The 21,192-nt window shown below is 47.1% G+C and overlaps 1 protein-coding gene across 3 annotated transcripts; it reads right to left on the bottom strand.

Moving 5' to 3' along the window:
• Positions 1–1,866: 1,866 nt before the first annotated feature.
• On the bottom strand, positions 1,867–20,879 carry GPAT2 (glycerol-3-phosphate acyltransferase 2, mitochondrial). 3 transcript variants are annotated; one of them, XM_031950955.1, is made up of 22 exons: positions 20,734–20,863; positions 14,350–14,448; positions 13,986–14,099; positions 13,074–13,147; positions 11,209–11,313; positions 10,573–10,701; positions 9,574–9,673; positions 9,086–9,222; positions 8,107–8,206; positions 7,798–8,010; positions 7,368–7,478; positions 7,009–7,094; positions 6,500–6,618; positions 5,495–5,565; positions 5,057–5,315; positions 4,761–4,909; positions 4,592–4,669; positions 4,061–4,192; positions 3,856–3,976; positions 3,050–3,115; positions 2,636–2,691; positions 1,957–2,242 (listed from the first exon to the last, which is right to left on the bottom strand). In XM_031950955.1, the coding sequence occupies exons 2-22, from the start codon at positions 14,377–14,379 to the stop codon at positions 2,126–2,128; spliced, it is 2,367 nt and encodes a 788-aa protein (XP_031806815.1). In that variant the 5' UTR covers positions 14,380–14,448; positions 20,734–20,863; the 3' UTR covers positions 1,957–2,125. The 3 variants fall into 3 exon arrangements, 2 of the variants coding, with proteins under 2 accessions (XP_031806816.1, XP_031806815.1); XR_004231788.1 differs by lacking the exon at positions 3,856–3,976 and having other exon boundaries at positions 1,867–2,242; positions 20,734–20,877; XM_031950956.1 differs by lacking the exons at positions 3,050–3,115; positions 3,856–3,976 and having other exon boundaries at positions 1,867–2,242; positions 20,734–20,879.
• Between the last annotated feature and the right edge of the window lie 313 nt (positions 20,880–21,192).

The following is a 21,192-nucleotide window of genomic DNA, read 5'->3' as shown; positions in this document are numbered from 1 at the left end:
ACAGAAGTCCTTGTTGTTTCTTCCTCCCCCGCCCCAACTAGAATGGAGGATTGCTGAGGTCCTGTCTTGCTTGTTTTGGTTTTGGGACATCCCCAACACCTGTCACAGTTTGGTGCACAGCAGGCACTTAATAATTGCTTATTCACGAAAGGTTCATCTCCATAATTTGTAGTATGAAAGGACTGAAAAAACCCTGGATCTCAAATCATATGACTATGGGTCAACTACTTAATGTTCTTGAAACTCAGTTTCCTCATCTATACAACAGTATTTGCTGAAAAGGTTTTTGTGAAGTTTGAATGACATATAGAATGCATATAAAGCATGATGTAAATAGTACCCATTAACACTTAAGGCAAGGACGAGACCTTCCCTGTCTCTTTTGCTCTGTCTCCCCTCTCGATGCCTGGCACAGTGCTGCTCTCCACCCAGAAAACACTGAGCCCGGGTGGTTTGGGACAAGATGGCCTCCTGCCTTTGCTGCGTCACTCTCTCCATCTATGACTCCCCGCTTTCCAAGGACACAAAGGAGAGTGAGACACTGTTTAAGGGTTGAGACTCTCAATATCCAAAGTAGTGATCGTTTCAGGGGTGCAAGTGTACAGACCCCTTTTTGTGAATGGGAAGGATCCACTACTTCAGCCAGAGGTTCTCGTCGTCTGGGCCTCCGGTAAATGGGTTCTTGCCCCTCGGCCCATTCTGGAAGGCACCAGCATTCCCCAGTGTTCTGTGCCTGCCCGAGTTCTCTGGCAGTGAGCCCAACCTTCCTCCCCCTTCGTGGGAGAGCTCAGCCTGAGAAACTCGCTCTGCCAGCCTCTTTTGTCCAGAAGTCTTCAGAGAATCCAGCAGGTGTCCATACCTTTAGGAAGCCCCCTTTCTCTTACAAGGTCTGACTGATGGGGGGAGACAGCAAGAGCCTACGGGGAAAGATGGAAAGGGGAAGATGGGGTAAGGGGAGGCAAAGAGACAGATTCAGAGAGAGTAAAAGTGTGTGTGTGAGACAGAGACAGAGAGAGAGAGAGAGAGAGAGAGAGAGAGAGAGAGAGAGAGAGAGAGAGAGAGAGAGAGACAGAGAGAGAGAGAGAGAGAGAAGATTGGGGGGGTGTATAAATGAGAGGGAGAAGGCAGGGAGGGAAGACAGTAAGGCTATGGCAACTAGTCTGATGAGGGAAGGAGCGAGGCCAGCACAAGTCTGATGGCTGGGGATCCTTGCTGACAAGGAGGGGTGCAGCTGGCATCCACATGAACCTGAGGGCTCTATTTCCTACTCAATTGCTATGAATCGGACCCAGAGGAAGGTGCTGCATTTAATACCTTTGGCAAACAGGGGCTGGAACCGGTTCTGGCTGTCCCTGTACTCACTCTCCCAACCGACCAGAGGCCCCAGGCTTGCACAGAAGGTAAAGGGTCCACAGAATTGGCCCCCCTCACACACTAAAGAATGTATCTCACTTGTACAGCATGTAACAGAGTGGCAAAGCACGTTCTTCACAACAGCCATCTAAAGTAAACAGTACAAAAATATCATTCCCATTTTACCTATTTACAGGAATAAAAAAACCTCCAAGAAGCCAACTTGCTTACTGGACTTATAGGTGGCTAAGGCAAGATTCTTTCCCACATCTCCTGACTTCAAACCACACCTTAGCATACCGTGTGGCCTGTCAGCAGCAATAACTGCGTCAGAGAGGGCAGCCCTGGCTTCTACCCCTGTCTTTGTTCAGGCTGAGATGGGGACTGTTTCCCTTCCTGGGTTGATTTAGCCTGGAAGCTCTGGACTGTTAGGATTGATCTCAGCAGAGAGAGGAGGAATGGGAAGGCCCTCACAGTTTATGTAACACCCAAAGAATATGCTGTACAAAGGGCTGAGCTCTATATCCATCTTTATCTAAACACAGCTCGTGGTAAACATCTGGAGAGAGCAGTTTGAGGAGACAACAAAGAAACACCTCAAAATCAAATCTAAGGGGCTCTTTATAGGCCATTAAATATGTCATAACCTATTACAATCTCAACTATTAATCATTCTTCCCATCTTGAGCTTCCTTGCTCTAGGACTGGAAACTGCTTCTTGCTGGGCTGGGACGGGACAGGATATTCCCATTCCTCTTCATAGTAGGGGCTTCTAGCCACAAATGAACTGACGGATGAAATTCTCTAGTTTTTCCTGATTTTCCTGGGTAGTGAAGGTCGGAGACAAATGGAGGGTAGAGCCCGTGGAACCAGGCTGTTCCTTCAGCACCTAAGAGTGAGAAGATGGCTTTGGAAGACGGCTGTCCACAGCTCAAACACAAAGTGATCTAGAAAGGTTGGGGTACAGTGGACATACCCCAGAAGCCTACAGTCAAGTCTCTAAGGGCAAATAATAAGCAGAAATCCAAGGTGGTGACAAATGAAGTTGTACTCAAGTTTTTCCCACTCCAATTCTCTCTGGGGTCCCTGCCGACACCAATACTATACTGTATTCTGTTTTGCCTTTGGGTAAAATCCAAAGTCCTTGTCAGCCACCAGTGTAAAAAAAAAAAAAAAAAATAGGAGTTTGGATTAAACTAGACTTTCTGGAGAGGTTAAATATAATGCCTATTGGGGAAAGGAGTAGGGAAGTTAGGGAGGGGAGAGATCCATCTCTACTCACCCCCAAATCTTTGAAGGTCATCACAGCACTATGAGCCTGGCTCAGATCAGTACTTTCTAGAATGGAAAAAAAAGAGACAGCTCAGAGGATGGGGAGATGCTGGGATCCGGGAGACCTCTGGACCCTACCCTGGGGCTGGGAACTACAGCTCTTCCCTGAGCCAGCCTGCTGCTCAACAGAGCTCCAGGGGTGGGCAGGGTGGGAGAAGGGGGTAAGACTCAGGATTCTGGGAAGACTGCAAAACTGGAAGGGAGGGGCAGCGCTCCCCTCCCCGTGCTATTCTCCCAGTGACCAAGAGGTGACAGCAGTCATCCAGGAAAGTGAGCCTGGAAATCCCAGCACTGAAGGAAGCAGGATCTTCCTTTTGGGAAGGGGAAAAGAGAGGAGAGGGACAATCCGCTCCTCCGGACTTACCAAAGGAACCATCTTCTTGGGCCTTCTTCAGCAGGAACTGGTGCAGCTGCTGTGTGTAACCCAACTCTGTGGACAGAGGGCAAATCCCCAGTGGGTGGGCCTTTCTAAGGCAAGAGCAGCCTAGCCCACTAGGAAGCTCCTGAGCTTTAGAGCTGAAAGGGGCCTCAGAGAAGGTGGTCAGTAACTAGGCTGGCTTGGTTCAGCTGAATCAAACTGACCTTAAGACTCAGCTCAAATCCTACCTTCTTCAAGAGGCCTTTTCCAGGCCCGTTAGGCCCCCGCCCCAGCCCCTGGAGCCTCCCTCTGTGATGAGGGCTTCAGCCCACAGGCATCTAGTTGTTTATGTGCTGTTGTCCCTATGGGAATAGGAGCTTTGAGGGCTGAAACCATATTTTTGCTCTACTTTGTGCCCAGTTCTCAGCACGTCACTTAACCAATGTTTCTTGACTGATGGATATCCAAAGAAGTCAAGTCATTGACCAAGTTCCCATTGCCAGTAAGAGGCAAAGTGAGGACTTGAAATCAGGTCTCCTGACTCCAACCTAGAAAAAGCCAACCTGGACACAGTGAAAGTACAACGGTCTCATCCCAGAGCCGAGCTGAGTCCCAAGGTCACTCCTCCACACCCTCCCTTATGGCCCTAAGCCTCTGTCCTGATGTTTGCCCAACCTGGGAGGCGAGAATAGGCCTCTGGTCATGGAAAGACAAAGGGAGGCCATGGGAAAATGTGGGAGAGGGAAGACACAGGGAGGTGAGCCGGGAGCTGCGAGGGGCCCAAAGGCGATGGGCAGCAGGGGTGGCCTGACCTGTGTCTGGCAGTTTTCCCTGGTGGAGGAAGGCTGCGGCGCGAGCGAAGGCTGTGAGCAGGGGGCTGAGCAAGCGGCAGAGGAAGAGGAAGAAGTCGGGGCAGCGCAGCTGCTGACTGAGCTGGGGAGGGGGGGGAGAGGCATGAGTCCCCCATAATACCAAGAGGGGTGCCAGCCTCGCTGCTCTGCTGGGGGCCGCCCATACCTTGAAGCAGCGACTATCAGTGCCGTCCTCATAGTCACTGTCACTGTCGCTGAAGTCTTCCATGGACCGCCAGAGCATCTTCTCCCCGAAGCGCCAGTTCCCAGTGTCACAGGTCAGCCGGGTGCCCGGGGCCTGTGGGCGGGAGCTGGTGCTTTATCTCCTCGTGGCAGGCGGGGGCCCCTCCCTGACCTCAGAGCAGTGTCCATGGAGGCCCAGCCTCTATTCACTCACTGACCTGACACGTTTACAGCTTATTTGGGGAGACAAGTTAGGCATATGAGCCACTCAGAAAGCAATGAGGAGAACACTCAGCCAAGAGTATGGCCTTGTGAAGAAGACCCTTCAGAAGGGTGCTGGGGGCTGCTCAGGGCAGCAGGCCCCCGGGACACAGCCACCTCCTCTGATCACATTTGCTAAAGGGGGGGGGGCAGATGGGCAGGCCCTTCGCCTTGGGCAGGAAGTCACTGCCAGAGCTGGGGCAGGCAGGGCAAAGAGGGGGTGGGGTCAGGCCGTGCTCCTGCCCGCCTTTACCTCCTCAGCTACAAGGAGCCCACACTGAATGAGCCGGTCCAGGACCTCCTGGCAGTAAAAGTAGGATGACTGGCAGGGCTGCGGAGAGAGGGAGAAAGGGCAGCTGCCACCAGGCGGTGCAAGCTGCAGCTCTGGGCCCGGGCCCGGGGTGGGCACCCGCCAGTCTGACCTGCAGCAGGAGGAGGTCCTGGGGCAGCAGGTGCAGCAGCAGCAGGGTCTGGCGATGAAGCTCCCGCTGGCTCAGCAGCTCCACGCCCTGCAGCTCCCAGGGTCCCTCTGGGGGCACTCGTCCAGCCAGGAGGGCTCGAACCGCACAGGCTGGCCAGGGAGGGAGGAGGGAGACATTACAGAGAAAGCCCTGGTGGCGCCCACCAGGAGAGGGGGGCAGAAGGGGCCCCAAGACTGGTCATAGCCAAGGAAACGGAAATTCTCCTCTCTCCCTACCCAACCCGTGCCGAGACTCACCGCCCACAGCCTCACAGAGGAAGACCGGCAGCAGGGCAGCACTGTGGTGGGCCAGCTGAGTGAGTGTGGGGCCGGTCCTGGGCAACACCAGGACATCCCCCTGGGGCAGGAGCCACAAGGAGAGGCTACTGTGCAACAGGCACAGTCCATGCATCACCAGGTCCTGCAGCTGCCCTGAGAAGCCCACATCAAAGCCCCGAAGCAAGGTCTCCTCCGTGAGCCAGGAGAAGTTTTCCAGGAGCCTGGAGAGGAATACTCCCTAGGGGAAAGAGCCTACTGGTAGGAGTGAGGAACTGGGGAGGGCTGGGTAGGGAGGTAGGAGGGGAAGGACTGAGGTCACCCCAAACCCAGGGCGGGGGGGCCCCCACTCCAGATGCCTCAGCAAGAGGCAGACGTCCCACTGCATCGGGCCACCCCCTTTCCTGACACGACCTCTACCTCTCGATGCCGATGCAAGAGAAGAGCGGCCATCACTGCCGTGGCCATCACAGCTGAACAGGCGATGCTGGCTGCAGTCAGAGAAGAGATTGGGAGAAACGGTGGGGAAGGGGAAGCTCACTCTTCCCACACCTCTGTGCATTTCCCAGGGGATGGCCTAGCATGGCCAGCGATGCTCCCAACCATGTTTCAAATCTAAATTCTAGACCCTCAAGCATAACTGCAAAGGGGCCATCGCCATTCCCCCTCCAGTCTTTGCTGTTGCCCTGTGATCCCTAAGTTTTGCAAGAGATGTCTGGGTACAGAAGAACTGTCTGTGTTCCCAAATTATGATGGCCAAAGGTGTGCCTGAAGTCAGGAATATGAGCTGTTTTTCTTCCATCTAGAATCTACTCATCTTTCAACTCAATTAACACTATGAGCAAATGTTCACTGAGGTCTTTCATGTGTGAGGCTCACCTCCATCCAGGTTCATTTCCCAGCAACTCCAGGCCCACCTGAACCTACTCTTTTCTCAACCTGGACTATCTCTATGTGGGGTCTGTATTGCACACCGGGCCATCGGGCTGGCTGCAGGAGTGTGTGGTTTTCTTGTGTCGTGCATGTCCATCTTGATGCCCAACCCCAACTAGATAAGAACTGATGATTTATGCCACCTGAGCAGCTCTATACGCAAGCACCAGAACAGTGCTGGATAATTAGTGCTTACACACACACAAACACATAGGTATGCATATGGGCATAATTATTTGCATGCTGTTTCCCTGAAAAGACTGTGAGCTACCACCAGTAAATAGTATTTTTATTGATAGACTTTGATCTCACTGCTCTGCAGGCCCAAGGATAAGTGAATGAGGGAGAGAGCAAACATTTAGAATGTCTGTGTCATACCAGAAGGGCTCTGGTGGTAAACCTCAAGCAAAGAGGCAAAGCATTGCCCACAAACAAATGCCAAGTCAACACACTTGTTTCTTCTTTGTTCCTGACCCCCTTGGATTCCCTTACCACTCAAAACATGGCGGCTCAGCCTGCTCACAAGAAGCTGGTCCTCTTCCTCCAGGGCCATAAGAGGCCCAGACATTGGAGTCCACTCTTGTTGTTTCTCACAATCAGGAAGAACAGACCTGCGACAGAAGCACAGAGGGAGTTTGGAGGGGGGAAACAAATACATTACTACTGCAGGTCGGGCTTTTATCCTCTTTTTACGCCCCCTTTATGGTGGAAGATCATCCTGCCCGAGGCTAGAAGGAATAACATTCAGGCTCTTTCCAGCCCTAGAAGTCTAAATCACAGGTAAATCTCAGGCCCTGATATTGGAAATCACTAACCTTGGTCAAGGATAGGTAGTTTGAAGGAAAGCAGGAATCCTGGGGAGTCCCTTTCCAGTCTTTGCTACCTTCATCCCCCCAAAAAACACCTTCAAAAAGAGCTAAGGAAGCACTGGAAAGCATTAAGGAATTGGGGATGACATCTATTGTGCTCCCCGAGACCAAATCAATATTCCCATCACTTACCAATGTCCAAGCACAGTTTGCAACAAGAGCTGCTCTAGAGACTGTCCTCTGCTCCTTCCTCGACTCCAAGTATTGACTGAGTATTCCTGCCCAGGGCAGATGGTCAGATAAACCCTGCTTTGTCTCCCACCCACTGATCCAGGACTTCACATATAAGTGAAGTGTGAGCAATGAAACCACAAAGTTTCAAAACTCACATACTCATGAGAGGAGCTGCAAGTTCTTTGGTCAGGGCATTTGACAAGACACCCAGAGTACCCAGGATTGGATGAAGGCCCCTTCCACTCCCAAGGTGCCCCATCTCAGGTCCAAGATTTTGTTCTGAATCTCCAAGTCTTACCTTCCCCTAGGCGCCATACCTGCAGGGAGAAGGGCTGGGCAAAGTCTATTCGAGCACATCCCCGACGACCTCTCAAACCTCGAAATACAGCCAGAGCCCCCCACCACAGTCCCAGGGAAGAAGAAGAGGCCTAAACAGAGACAAAAAAGTAAGCCAGGTATAAATCATCCCTGACTAAGCATTCCATGGAAGGAAGGCTGCTACTGCTACATTAGGAAACCAGGCCTCGGACAGCCCTTGTTTCTAAAATCCATGGCACACCCTGTCACTGTCACCCCATCCTCTATAAGATGTGACCTGCCCATGGTCCATTTGTTCATCTCTGTTCTTCCTGGTCAGAAGATAGGAACTTACTCAGCTGTCCCCTCTCTACTCCTTAGGGATTCAGAGGATGATCAGGTTGGGGAGAAGGAGGAAGACCTGGAGGTGCTGACAGAGGGAATTCTTACCCGAGGTCCTCCATGCTGTACATCGGGGGCCAGATCATAGCCAATGCCCACAGGCACTAGGGCCGCATCAGAGATGGCACCTTCTCGGAAGGCCTGCAGCACCAGCCCCAGCCAGGCCTGCCCGTGGGAAGACAGGCGGGGTCCCACAGCCCCAGGACGGTCTTCCAAGAAAATAAGCAAGGGCTGCTTACTGGCCAGGAGCTGCTCTACAGCCTGCAGAATTTGGAGGTGAGGAAAGGGGCTCCATGAACACTCAGCTCTGAACTCGGCCACCCCAACCTCCAGGTTAGCCACCGACTGGGCACTTACGGCGCTGAGAACAGCCCTGGAGAGGATCCCTTTGGGGTTGTCCAGGAAGAGGTTAGCTTCTGAGGGCATGAAAAGGCCACCGAGGTGTCTCAGCAAAGCCCTAGGGACAATGGAGAGATGCTACACAGAGAAATCCCCGAAGGAAGGTGGCATTAGTGCTTGGGGCGGAGGCCGGCTGGCTCATGTCTACAATGGAGGGCCCATGTGGCTTAATAGCTCTCTAGATTTCCCAAAGAATAAACCCAGCCTCCTGACTAGGTCTCCTCTCCTCAAGTCCCCAGTTCCAGAAACAGCAGGGATCAGACCCTTGGAACCTAGAGGAAACAACCTTCTACGTCCTGATCTGGACCCACAATCCAGACCACCTTCTGTGGATGGAAAGATGGGACTTCTGCAGGGTAGAAAGGGCTTGCAGGAAAATTGTGATAGAGGTCAGAAGGGATTAATAGACAGGAGAATAATTTTCTATATGGAAGTTCCTTCCTTCCTTTCTTGTACTAATTTAGAGCACCTCACAAGCAATAAGGCTCAAGTCCACATGTAAAAAGACATTTCGTTCTTACATTATGAGGTCTACTTCCAGGTGCACAAGTTCAGATCCTGGGTCATGGTTCTAGATAATTTACTAAAATATTTAGAAAATATTCAGAGCAGCCAGATGGGGCAGTGGATAGAGCACCAGCCCTGAAGTCAGGACTTGAGTTCAAATCTGGCCTCGGACACTTAACAGTTCCTGTGTAACCTTGGGCAATTCACTTAACCTCAAGTGCCTCATTCTCCTCCCCCAAAAAATCAGACACTAAAATGCCTCTAGAGATGTTTCTAAGAAATCTTTGGATTCAAACTCCCCTCTCGGTCCCCAGAAGTATGTACATCCCCTCCCTAGGTGATTGATCCTCCAGAACCATGAGACCACAAACTTCTCTGAGTATTCTTTCATCCACGAGAGGATGGAGGAGAGGGAGAGCAAGGTATTCACCTGAAAGCCGGGGAGTAAGACTGGGGTTCCCAGGCCACTCGCAGAACCCCGAGACCTTGAGAAAGCAATAGGAAGGGAAGCAGGAGTCCATCCAAACATGATTTGTGGGTGGAGAGAAAGATGAGTGGTGTATCCTTCTGTAATAGAGAGAAAGAGGTTATAGGAATAAAGAGGATGCCAATGGTTGGGAGTTGGCCACTCTATCTCCTTCACAGCCACAGTAATGGGAAGGAACCCAGTAGCCTCCAAGGGGAAGCAAGAAGTAGACCAGGAGGTCTCCCTAAGCTAGCGAGCTCAGTCTTCCAAATTTTTACACAAAAAATGACCTCTATTAAAAAGTAAAAGTTCCCTATCATCCCCTCCCCCAACAAAATGAAAGGAAGAACAAGAGCTCCCAAGGAGAGCTTCCCTAGAGGAAAAAGATGTGAGCTGAAAGTTCTCAGAGAAAGCTTAGGGTGGGGGTACAGGAGTTCAACAAGAATATTTACCGCCTGTGCAGCCTGACGGACCATAGCCAGCTGACCCTGGTGAAGCTGCACGTTTAGGAAGATGCAGTTTAAAAATTTGAGCAGAGCCCAGTTGAAGATCCTAGTGGGAGTGAGAAGACAAAGGGGACCAGGAGTAGAAATGTGAGGATGACAAGCAGGAAAGGTCAGATGGTGATGGAGGAACAATAAATGGAAGGCCTCCTGCAGACCAGCATCCCAAAAAACCCAGATGTTCTTATTCCTCTGCCTTTCTCCTTCACTTCATAGGAAGGTATGGTACCAAAACATTAAAAATCCTACTGCAGAGAGCTCTGGTTCTCTCAAACACATGAAGAACCTTTCTTCAGACACAAAGCAGGAGGCAGCCCCAGTTTGTAGCCTCTCTGTTCCCTTATTTGCTGCTGCCTACAAATTCAAGCAGCAGGGGTAACAGGACAACTCTTCTGAGTAAAGGGCATAGCATCCATAAGTTAGAACTGTGTATCTCAAGCCCTTTCTCAGCCAGCGGTGGTGGGAGGGAAGGGGGCTGGCAACAGCAGTGCTATAGGTTGCCAACTCCTGCTCTAGCTGAATAATCTCAGCTCACACTTACATAAGCCTTTTTACAGTTTACAAGAGATTGTTCTCACCATCATTCTGTGATACAGAAAATGCAAGTATTTTTATCTGCATTGACAAATGAGGCAACTGAGGCTCTGAGAGGCAATGGGCCTTTCCCATAGTCCTACAGCTAGTGAACAGTAGAACCAGGAATGGACTGAGATTTAGTGCTCTGAGGCCAGTCCTCTCCCCTTGGTTAGGAGAACCCAGAAAGTCATATTTCTAGTTACTTAGGGCTCAGATGCTATTGAGTTAAACAGCTTCTACTCCCATTATTTTTCCCCCAAGAGAGGGAAGTTTGGTTTGATTCGGTTTTGAGCAGATGGCTCAGAACACCGAGCCTAGCAGGTTATTCTCATAGCCCTTGGGCTCTGTTCAATCTCAGGGCAGAGGCTTTACCTGAGCAAAAAAGGGTAGATTGAGGCCTGGATCTGGCCTGACATATGCTGCACATCCCTCCTCAAAGAACTGGGCTTGGGGCCTTCACCTGCTCCCCCAGGGGCCCTCCCAGAGAGGATTTCTTGTATCCTAGGAAAAGAGCTGGGGGTCAACGTTTGTGTGAAAGAAAGGCAGCAGAAACCCTATGCCTTAGATGAGCCCATATGGAGGTGGAGAAAGATCCCAACCTTCCTTAGACAGAAGGAAAGGGTCTACCACATCAGAGCCTTCATTATCCAAAGGGAATCAAGAAAGATTGGGGAAGGGGAAGACTGAAGGGCAGACCTAGAACAAAGCTCTAAATTTCTGACTTTGGGCTTAGTGTCCTCCCTCTTAATGCTACAACCTCCATTTTAGTTTCACTGGAATATTTAGGAATATTGCCCAACAATAAGCCAGCGTAATTACTCCTTAGAATCTGTGACTCACAGAGGGTAAGGGCCTATCTGTTCGGTGCCTCTATTTCCCCATTTTTTAAAATGATGATAACTCCAGCGTTAGGTCAGAGGGGGGAGGGAGCTGAGCAGCACCCACAGTGTGAGAAATCATTGCTTCACGCTGTGCCCACCCCAGGGCAGGGCCAAGAGCCATTCTCACCACTTGCTGCCCAAAACCTTCTCCCAGGCGTCTGGGGAGGGAGCGATCTTCCAGTCCATGGCACACAGGAAGTAGCACAGCCTTCGCACCAACCACCCTCGATACCTGGAGGGAGCCCCCCCCCAGCTCCACATTAGGGTGGCAGGAAACACTAGAAGAGATTACATAACCCCAAACACACCACCCACTCTTCCCTCACAAGACTCAGGTCAGGTTCCCACAAACCATCACTTTATCAATGACAATCCCTGCTTTCCACTGAGGCTGCTGGAGTGGAGCACCCCACCTCTGAGGGGAGAAGAGTCCTCATTTTTGGTCTATCCATTATTTCCCTGAAAAAAAACCTGCCCCCGACTCTCATGTTAACCATCCTCTCCCTCCCTCTGAACCCCCTCCCCATGTCCACATCCACTGCTTTCACATCTGCTCACCTCACTTCTCAGGTTCTTGCAATGGGTCTTCAATCCCCAGCCTTGGAAGAGAAACTGTTCTCCCCAAGGTCATCAATTATCCGTTAGGGCCCTATCCCATGGACCTTCTCTCAGTGCCCGTCCTTCTGGACTTCTCTGTGTGGCTGGGCCTTCCCCCCTTAGTCTTTCAGGCACAGAGCTGCCATGGCTCTCTTCCTGTGTCTACCTGATCCTCCTCAGTGTCATCCCCATGTCCTGCTGCCCGCAGAGGGATCTGTCCTGAGCTGCCTTCTCTTCTTCTCAGCCAGCCTCCATGGATGTGACTATCACCTCTACGTAGATCTTCCCAAACTGACAGTCAGCTCCCCTTTTCCCTGAGCTCCTACATTTCTAAAAGCCTCCCCAACGTCTTCACTGGGACGTCCCAGAAGCATCTCAGATCTTTTCCTCCTAAACCCCCATTTCTTGTTGGGGACCCCACCTTCCTTCTGAGCTTCTAAATTTGATCTCTTGGAGTTAGCCTTCACTCCACTCTCCCTTTACTTATTTGTACCTCTCTCCATGAATCTCCCTTTTTCTTCTTAAACAACTGCAACACTAGTTTCAAGCTTTTGTTTTCTCTTCCCTGGATTATTGTAATAACTTCCTAATTTGTGTCCCTGCTTCTTGTCTCTTCCTCTCCACCCTTGCCTTTATATAGCATTGCTATTCCTTTTTTATTTTCAAGTATACTTTTATTTTATTTCCCAATAACATGTTAAAAAATGATAACATTCACTTTCTCAACAACATGCAAAAAATTATAACATTCACCAAATTCTCTCTTTCCCTCTTTCATTCTTTGAGAAGTCAAGCAATATGATTCTGATTATACATGAGAAATCACAGCATTGTTACTGCTCATTCTGACTATATTCCTCCAATGCTCAAGACACTTCAGAGGCTCTCTTAATGTTTTCTGTTTGTAATTTAATAATATTTACCATTTGGCTAAATCCTAATTTTCCATGCTGATAATATATTATTGTATTCTCTTCAATGTACTTTATTGTTCATTTTCTCTCCCACCTCCAAGTCTTGCATAAGCTATCTGCAGACCATGCCTGCAACGCTTTCCATGTTTTAAAATCCCTAGTTCCCCAATTCAGTCCCCAGCTGTTGATCTCCCACCCCACCAAATCTGTAGCCTATTTATTTTGTGTATTTTCGTATATAAATATTTATCTTTGAACAAGTGTTCACCTTTTTAACCAGCAGAACATAAGCAGGCTTTTGTATTTGTATTTCTAGAATTTACTCTAATGCTTTGTACAAAGTAGGTAACTAATAAGTGTTTGTTAATTGACTGAATGAGAAGCTCAGGTAGGAAAACCTAACTTTCCCAACCCACAGATTATTCATTTGGGCTTTGAACCTTAGTGAGGCTCCATGGTCCCTGGACCCTTAACACATTACCTGGTATTCTCTTCAGTCACCAAGATCACATTGTGAAAGCCCAAGGCAGCAATGTTTTTGTGGAAAAGGGACTCCTAGGGACACCAAAATGGGGTAGGGTATGAGAGCAGCAAGGCCTCTAGACAGAGATGCCTTCTATCCTACCTCTACCTACCAAAGCTGAGTTACAATTCAGCCTCTTTTCAGCACCTTGTCTCACTGTCCCAGAGAGGTCTGCCTGGAAATGACTGGAAATGCCCGTGTTTGGAAATAGGTGGCTGTGTCTGTGGATCTGCACGTGGCAGGTGTTATGTTTGGCACAGACAGATCACTGTCGATATCTAGCCTGTGTCGCTCATGACTATTCAGTGCTCCTCTTTCTTCTTGCCTACAGGCAGCCAGGTGGCCCAGTGAGCCGAGAACCCCCGAGTTGGAATCCATCCTCAGACAGCTGGGTGACCTTAGGCAAAGCCACGGAACCTGTGCTCATCTTGGGCTCCTCTACTAGCAAGTTGTGATAATAATACCACCTACCTTCCAGGGATGTTGTACTGATCAAATGGGATACTATTTATAAAGTGCTTAACAGTGTCTGGCATGGTATAGGCCTTTAATAAATGCCTGTTCCCTTCCTACCTTCTTGGAGTTTTGGCTGCCAATATTAAGCTCTGATTTTATAAACTCCAGTCTGTTCCCCTTTGCCCCCCAACTCTCAACCACAGTCCCTCTGGCCAATAAAATTCACATGTGGTCAGATTCATTATAACTCCATGAAGGGTTAGAAATAGAAATGTCAACATGAAAAAATATCTAATCTTCCAATTCCTAGAAGTCACTGATTGTTCCTGCCTCTCATACCTTGTTATGCTTCCAATTCCCATCTCAGCCCTTTTCCAGAGGATCCTACTACCTGTGACCCTGCAAAACTCTTACCCAGCTTTTAGGAGTACAGGTCTGGCAGCAGCGTCCCACAAAAGGACGATACTTCCCCAGAAATGGGGTGATAGTTTCCAGCTTCACCCCAAAGCCTTTGGGCCACATGTTGGTCTAACAAAGAGAAATAAAAACAGAATTATTGGCAAGAAGACCACTGGTAAAGATATAGTACAAAGCTTTGGGAGAAAAACAAACTAGGTTTTTCTGAGGAGTCTCTGGGACTCTTAATAAGGGCAGAGCTCTTCAATCGAAAGAGCTCTGGCTCACTGGATGGCAGAGGCCAGGGATGGACACTGCGGATGGATTTGGGGGGTAAAAAAAAACAGCAATGAATGAGGACTCAACTACCCTTACCACATACCTCCTTATTGCTCTGAGGTTTGCTCCCCATGAGACACTGAGTCAGAGCTCGTGTATAAAGTCCTAGGAATACAGGAATTCTAGTCTTAAGAGATCTGTCCTGGAGAGAGAAGACAAGAAAGAGAGAAGTTACAACCTTTATGGCAGGAGGACAGAACATGAAAAACCAAATGCTTCTCAGAAGACTACCTCTCCTGTACCTCCTCTGTGCTATTCAAACTCCCTTCTCACAAAGAAATGAGACTTAAGGACAGGACACCACAGAGTCCTCCTTGCTTCTGAAGACACTAAGGAACAGGAGTTACACTTGAAGAGAATGCATCGGACGAGGAAGGGGGTCAAAACCCCAAACAGGGAGCAAATGGCTTTCAGGGAAACAGGCTAAGCGTCTAATTTGTTCAACAGAGGGAAAACTCCAAAATATTTAACACAAAACAACACCAATCCCACCCTCCAGAGAGAACATTTACAGTTTCAGCAGTTCCACAGAAGTAGGAAAATTGGTTTCTCTTTCCCACAATGAGATACACAAGGCCTAACAGAGAAGTGACCCAAGGACTCAGACAAGCATAGCATTCATATACTGGAGGGCTGGAGAGAGATAAAGAATTGAGGGGATGAAGAAAAGGAAGAAAATTGGGACACTGAGACATGTTGGACAAACGAGGGAACTGAGAGAAAAAAGGTTAAGGTCATTTCTCTCAAAAAGGAAGACATTTGAATCCTGTTCCCACCCTCCTTTTATTTCTGGCCGAGGGTGAGCAATTCATTCATTTGTTCTTTCAATCAATAAACATTTTCTTAACATTTCTAAAACAGGCAGTAGTACCACAGTGGAAAGCACACTAGAGAATCAATCAATTGACAAACATTTATTAAACACTACATATGCACCATGTACTGGCAAAAGCAAAACATTCCTTGCCCTCAAGAAACTTATATTCCAACAGGGGAGAAAATGTGTACATATATAAGCATATAAAAAACACAAAACAAATACAAGACAATGGGGGGAAATATGAAGTGTCTGGGGGACCAGGAAGGCCCTCATGCAGGTAAGCCTTGAGTTGAGTCATAAAGGGAATGAAGAAAAAGTGGTATAGTCAGTGTAGACTGAGATGGGAGAGGAATGAGTCCCATGTGTGAGAAATAGCAAGGAGAGATTGCCTGGACCATACTGTGAAGACCAGAATTGTATCTTAGGAGCTGAAAATGAAAGAAAAGCTTTATCTTGGAGAAAAGAGAGCCTTTTCTGAGTAAGAGGAAACCTTATTTCCTGAGAAGTTAAAGTATTTGAGGGAATATCAGCATGCAGATTCATGTCCTGTAGTAAGAAAGTGGGAACTGGACTGGGATGGAAAGTCATACTGAAGTCATTAAGGAGAGAGAATGAACTGGAAGCTGATAGGTAAGTGCCACCAGAATCTAGACTGGATAATAAATTTGACTAAGAGTGATCTTCAAAGGAAGAGAGATTTGCTAAGTGACAGGGACAGAGGGAAGAGTGTGGTAATTAGCAGCATGAGCAAAGATATTCTAACTCCCTCTCCAGTTACAGCACTACCTAGATCTGACTCTGGGCAAGTTATTTCACCTCACCAAGTCTCATTTTCCCTTTAAGATCCCACCTAGCTCTAACATTGTGTGGGTTTATGTGCTCATCACTGTACATGGTTCCTTAGATTTCTTTAAAAAAAAAAGAATAACCCACAAAGTATATGTATTCTAACTGAAGAAACATGGAAATCCTTTCCTTAAATCTCAAGCTCCAATTCTCCTTTTATTGAAAACCTCCCTTTACTAAGCTAATCCAGGTGCTCAAGCATGAACTTTCCTATTTCACCTCTTCTCCAGTTTAAATTATAACATAAATTGTCAGAGCTGAAATACCAAGGTTTGAAATTAGGTTTTCCTGCTATGGCCTCCCATTCTTTATTATTATCATTATTGGTAGCAGTAGCTTGCATTTATACTGGAGTTGTTTTTCAAAGTATTTAAATAGGTTAAATCATTTGATCCACAATAGGCCTGTGAGGGAGGTGCTATTAGTATTCCCATTTTGAAGCTAAGATAGGTTAAATGATCTGCCCAAGATCACTCAGCTAAGTGCCTGATGCAGGATTTGAATTCAGATCTTCCTGACTCCCAGTCCAGTAATTTAACTACTGTGCTCTCTGGTTGCAGGAACTTGACAATCTGGCTCCTCTTCTGTCTCTGCAATATCTTCTTCCTCTGTCCTTTTATTACTTTGATGTATTCAATCTATTCCTTTCCCTAGAAGTTTTGTACTTAACATTCTCCAACCTGGGATGCTCTCTTCCCATTTCTTCCCCATCTAAATTTTACCCCACAATGTGGGAAAACTGGGACACTAATGCATTGTTGTTGGAATTGTGAACAGATCTAACTATTCTGGAAAGCAATATGGAAGTGAGCCCAAAGAGTCACCAAACTGTGCATTCCCTTTGACCCAGTAGTGTTTCTACTGAGCTTATATCCTAAGAGATCTTAAAGGAGAGAAAGGGACCCACATGTGCAAAAATGTTTGTGGCAGCCCTTTTTACAAGTGGCAAGAAACTGGAAACTGGGTGGATGCCCATCAGTTGGGGAATGGCTGAATAAATTGTGGTATATGAATGTAAATGACTGAATACATTATGGTATGTGAATGTTATGGAGTATTATTGTTCTATAAGAAATGTTGAAATAGGCAAATCTCAGAAATGCTTGGAAAGACTTACATGAGCTGATGCTAAGTGAAGTAAGCAGAACTAGGAAACAAGATTATGTGATGATCAACTGTGATGGACTTGGCTCTTTTCAACAATGTGGTGATTCTGAGCAATTGCAATTATGATGGAGAGAATCATCTACATTCAGAGAGATAACTATGGAGACTGAATGTGGATTTAAGGATAGAATTTTCACCTTTTTGTTGTTTGTATGCTTGTGTCTTTTCTCACAATATGACAAATATGCAAATTATGTTTAAAAAAATCTAAACCATATCAAATTGCTTGCTGTTTTGAGATCTCCCCTCCTCTCCAGGTGAGGAAGGGAGAAAAATTTGGAACATAAAAGTTTTACAAAAATGGATGTATTTGGAAAAATAAAATACTATTGAAAAAGAAAAACAAAACAAATTCTACCCCACAGACCTAGAAGGGGCTTGTAAAGTTTTTCTTAATCCTTTTCTTTCATCTCCCAATCCCATCTACAAGTCTCTACCACTTATAATATGCAGCCTTATATTATTAGATATCTCTCTGTGTACCTCTGTCTTATTTCCCCAACTAAGCCCCCAGGGGAGTTAGGACTCTTCATAGTACAATAATGTGATACTTTGCCACAGGGACTCAATAGATGTTACTTGGGTTTTACTGCCTAACCCTCAAAATATCTCCCACAATTCTTATTTATAAAATTACTTCTATATTTAAATCTCCATCAAACCCCTCTCCCATCTTCTTTCCTTGGTTCAATGTTTGATGAACTGAATTGAATCAAATATTTACTTGCTAAAACCATAACCCTTATACAGCTAATCTAATCAAACTCATTTCCTTCCTGCTTCTTCCCTAGTATGAATCTGTCTTAGGAAGAACCTGCTCATTGCTGGATAAAGGAACAAACTATGTTCGGAAAGAGGAGGGGAAAAGAATGTCACATTGCCTGAAACACACGGGGCTTGAGATAAACTGCACCTAATGCATTCTCCACTTTGTAAATACCATTCAAACTCTGATTAGGTAATAGCACTTTGCTAAGGATAGGGGCAGATATAAAGTTTACATAAGCCAAGTTTCAAGCAGCAGTGAATAAGGCTATAAAGACAGATTATACCTGAAAAATGCACCATCAAGTTACAGAACAAAATCTTATGTGAACTCCAAGAGGGAAATATCTCCCAAAAGATCAGGGAAGGGTTCCAAGAAGAGGTAGCTTTAAAGATGGCATACAGGCAACAGGCAAAGCAGAGAGCAGGGAGGAATGGAAAACAGAATGGAGGCAGAGAAGCAGGATTGGTTCAGGAGACAATGACTGAATAGAGCACATAATGTGTGAAGGAGTGTAATATGAATTAAGGCTGGAAAAGTAGTCAGGTGCTAGATTTTGGAAAGCCTTGAATGCAGGGCCAAAGAATTTGAACTTTACTCAGCAGACAAGGGGGACCCAATGAAGATTTTTGAGGAGTAGTGTGTAAAAGGAAGATCAGTCTGTCAGCAGTGTGAAGGATGGGGAGCGCTACAGCAAAATTTCCATATTGAATTACAGAAATCTGGTTATAGTAGAAGATTGTCATGGCTGTGTTATAAGTTGAATCTCTGGATAAGTCAGTCAGGATTCCCACACTGAGAAAAATATTTTCTTCCTTAGTAACACACCCCTGCTTTCCACCTTCCACACCCTCATAGCTTCTACCACGAAGATTAGTTGACTCATTGGACAAATTTTCACTAATATAAAACATTTTGATGATTTCAAGTCCAGAGCATGCATCATCTTCATATGGGAGGCTTTGCCCTTCTCCACAATCAGAGCTGGTACTGGTGGTCCAGTATACTATTTTCCCATCAATAACAATCTTTGTTAACTGTTGAAACTTAGCATTTGATAACCACCAAAAACAACGGGGTATGTACTAAAGAAAAAACCACCCTGACAAGAACTTGGGACCATCCACAAATGGCTATGACCACTAACAAACCACCTTAATTTTCCCAAGCATCATTTTCTTCACCTGCTTTTAGGAGCCTCATATGAGTTAATCTATTCAAAAGCATCATGTAAAGCTTAAAGCATTCTTTTTTTTTTTTTTTTAAGGCAGCAATTTTTACTATTTTTACTTGAAACATCATCACATTCCCCTGAGGTCCAGAGAAGAGTCTTCTAATCATGTCTGTATTCCTCTTCAGGTCAGTTGGGGAAATGAAACTGAAGGCATTAGTGGAGTGGAAAGTGTTAAAACAACCAGGAAATTAGTGTTAGAAATATGGTGTTGATGCTTTTTTTAGGTGTGTGGTCTTGGAGAGGTTAAATCATTTAGTATCTCTGGGTCTGTTTCCTCATCTATAAAATGGAGAATATTTGTGCTACCTAATTTCTCTACGTCTGTTTCCCCATTTATAAAATTGAGAATACTTGTGCAATCTACATTTCTCAGAGTCTGTTTCCTCATCTAATAAAATGGGGAATATCTGTGCTACCTATATTTCTCTAGGTCTGTTTCCCCATTTACAAAATTGAGGATATATGTGCTACTGACATTTCTCAGGGTCTCTTTCCTCATTTATAAAATGGGGAATGTTTGTGTTACCCACATTTCTCTAGGTCTGTTTCCCTAATTATAAAATTGAGGATACTCGTGCTATTTACATTTCTTTAGGTCTGTTTCCTCATCTATAAAATGAAGAATTTTTGTGCTACCTACATTTCTCTAGGTCTGTTTCGCCATTTATAAAATCGAGGATACTTTTGCTACCTACATTTCTCAGAGTCTATTTCCTCATCTATAAAATGGGGAATATTTGTGCTACCTAATTTCTCTAGGTCTGTTTCGCCATTTATAAAATTGAGGACAGAGATGCTGCCGACATTTCTCAGGGTCTCTTTCCTCATCTATAAAATGAGGAATATTTGTGCTACCTACATTTCCCTAAATTTGTTTCCCCATCTACAAAATGGGGGATATTTGTGCTTTTCTCTGGGTCTGTTTCCCCATCTATAAAATTGAGAATACTTGTGCTATCTACATTTTTCTGGGTCCGTTTCCTCCTCTATAAAATGGGGAATACTTGTACCATTTATATTTCTCTTGTTTGTACTGTTTAACCAAAAGGGTTTTATATCTAAAGCTCAAAGTGCTATGTAAAATTTTAAGTCGTTAGCAATCTTTCTGAGGCAGCCAAGGAGCTTGGCTCATCCTCACTTTTCAAGGGGTGCAGAACCCTATCTACCTGTCTCGTAACATCCGGGTATCTTCCTTTGGTAAAAGGACCAAAAAAAAAAAAAAAAAAAAGTAGGGATCATTTCCTTCCAATCCCGACCAAGCAGGATCTTCCGCCCCCTCCCCCATCAGCCTGCCAGATGGGCGGGGCGGGGCAGCCGGTACCCCGGGCACCTTTCTCTCCCTAGGCCTAGGTTCCATTAAAATTCATTCGAGTTTCCCCGGGCAGGGCCCAGAACAGCGAAGGAAGCCCGGAAAGGAACATCCCCCCCCGCGGGAGAATGGGCAAGTCGGTGGGAGTGGAAGCTTCCCGAGGGCAGGGCTTCCTTTCCCAGGGGGCTGGGGACCGCGGGCCCCGCGCCGGGCCTGGCTCCCCCCCAGGGAAACCCCGGTCCCCCTCTTTTCCCCGCTGTCCCCTTCCACCCGCCGCAGGCTCACCTGGCCCCCGCTCTTCTTCCCGCCAAGAACAGGCCAGAGCCAGCAGGAAGGAGGCTGAGAGGCCTGGGCGGAGGGGGGAGGGGAAGGCAGACACCGACTGACAGTCCGAGCAGCCAATGAGCTTTCGAGTTTCTAACTCCACCCTTCACGCTGCCCTTTCTGGACACAAGGGGAGGATCCCACCCCATCCCCCTTCTTTGTGGGCTGGGGAAGAGCAGGAGGCAAAGGAAGGAAAAGGGAAATAGCACCAATAGGAAGAAAGAGGGGGAAGCGTGGGGGAGGGAGGAGGAGGGGAGAAGGGGGGCAAGGAAGGAAAAGGGAAACAGCACCAATAGGAAGAAAGAGGGGGAAGCGTGGGGGAGGGAGGAGGGGAGGGAGAGGAGGAGGGGAGAAGGGGGGCAGCAGGAAGAGGGGGAGGGGGGCAGCAGGAAGAGGGGGAGGGGGGCAGCAGGAAGAGGG

The sequence above is a fragment of the Sarcophilus harrisii genome, chromosome 2 (assembly GCF_902635505.1).
Source record: "Sarcophilus harrisii chromosome 2, mSarHar1.11, whole genome shotgun sequence".
In the NCBI taxonomy this organism is placed as follows: Eukaryota; Metazoa; Chordata; class Mammalia; order Dasyuromorphia; family Dasyuridae; genus Sarcophilus; species Sarcophilus harrisii.
This window is presented reverse-complemented; position numbering and strand designations above follow the sequence as displayed.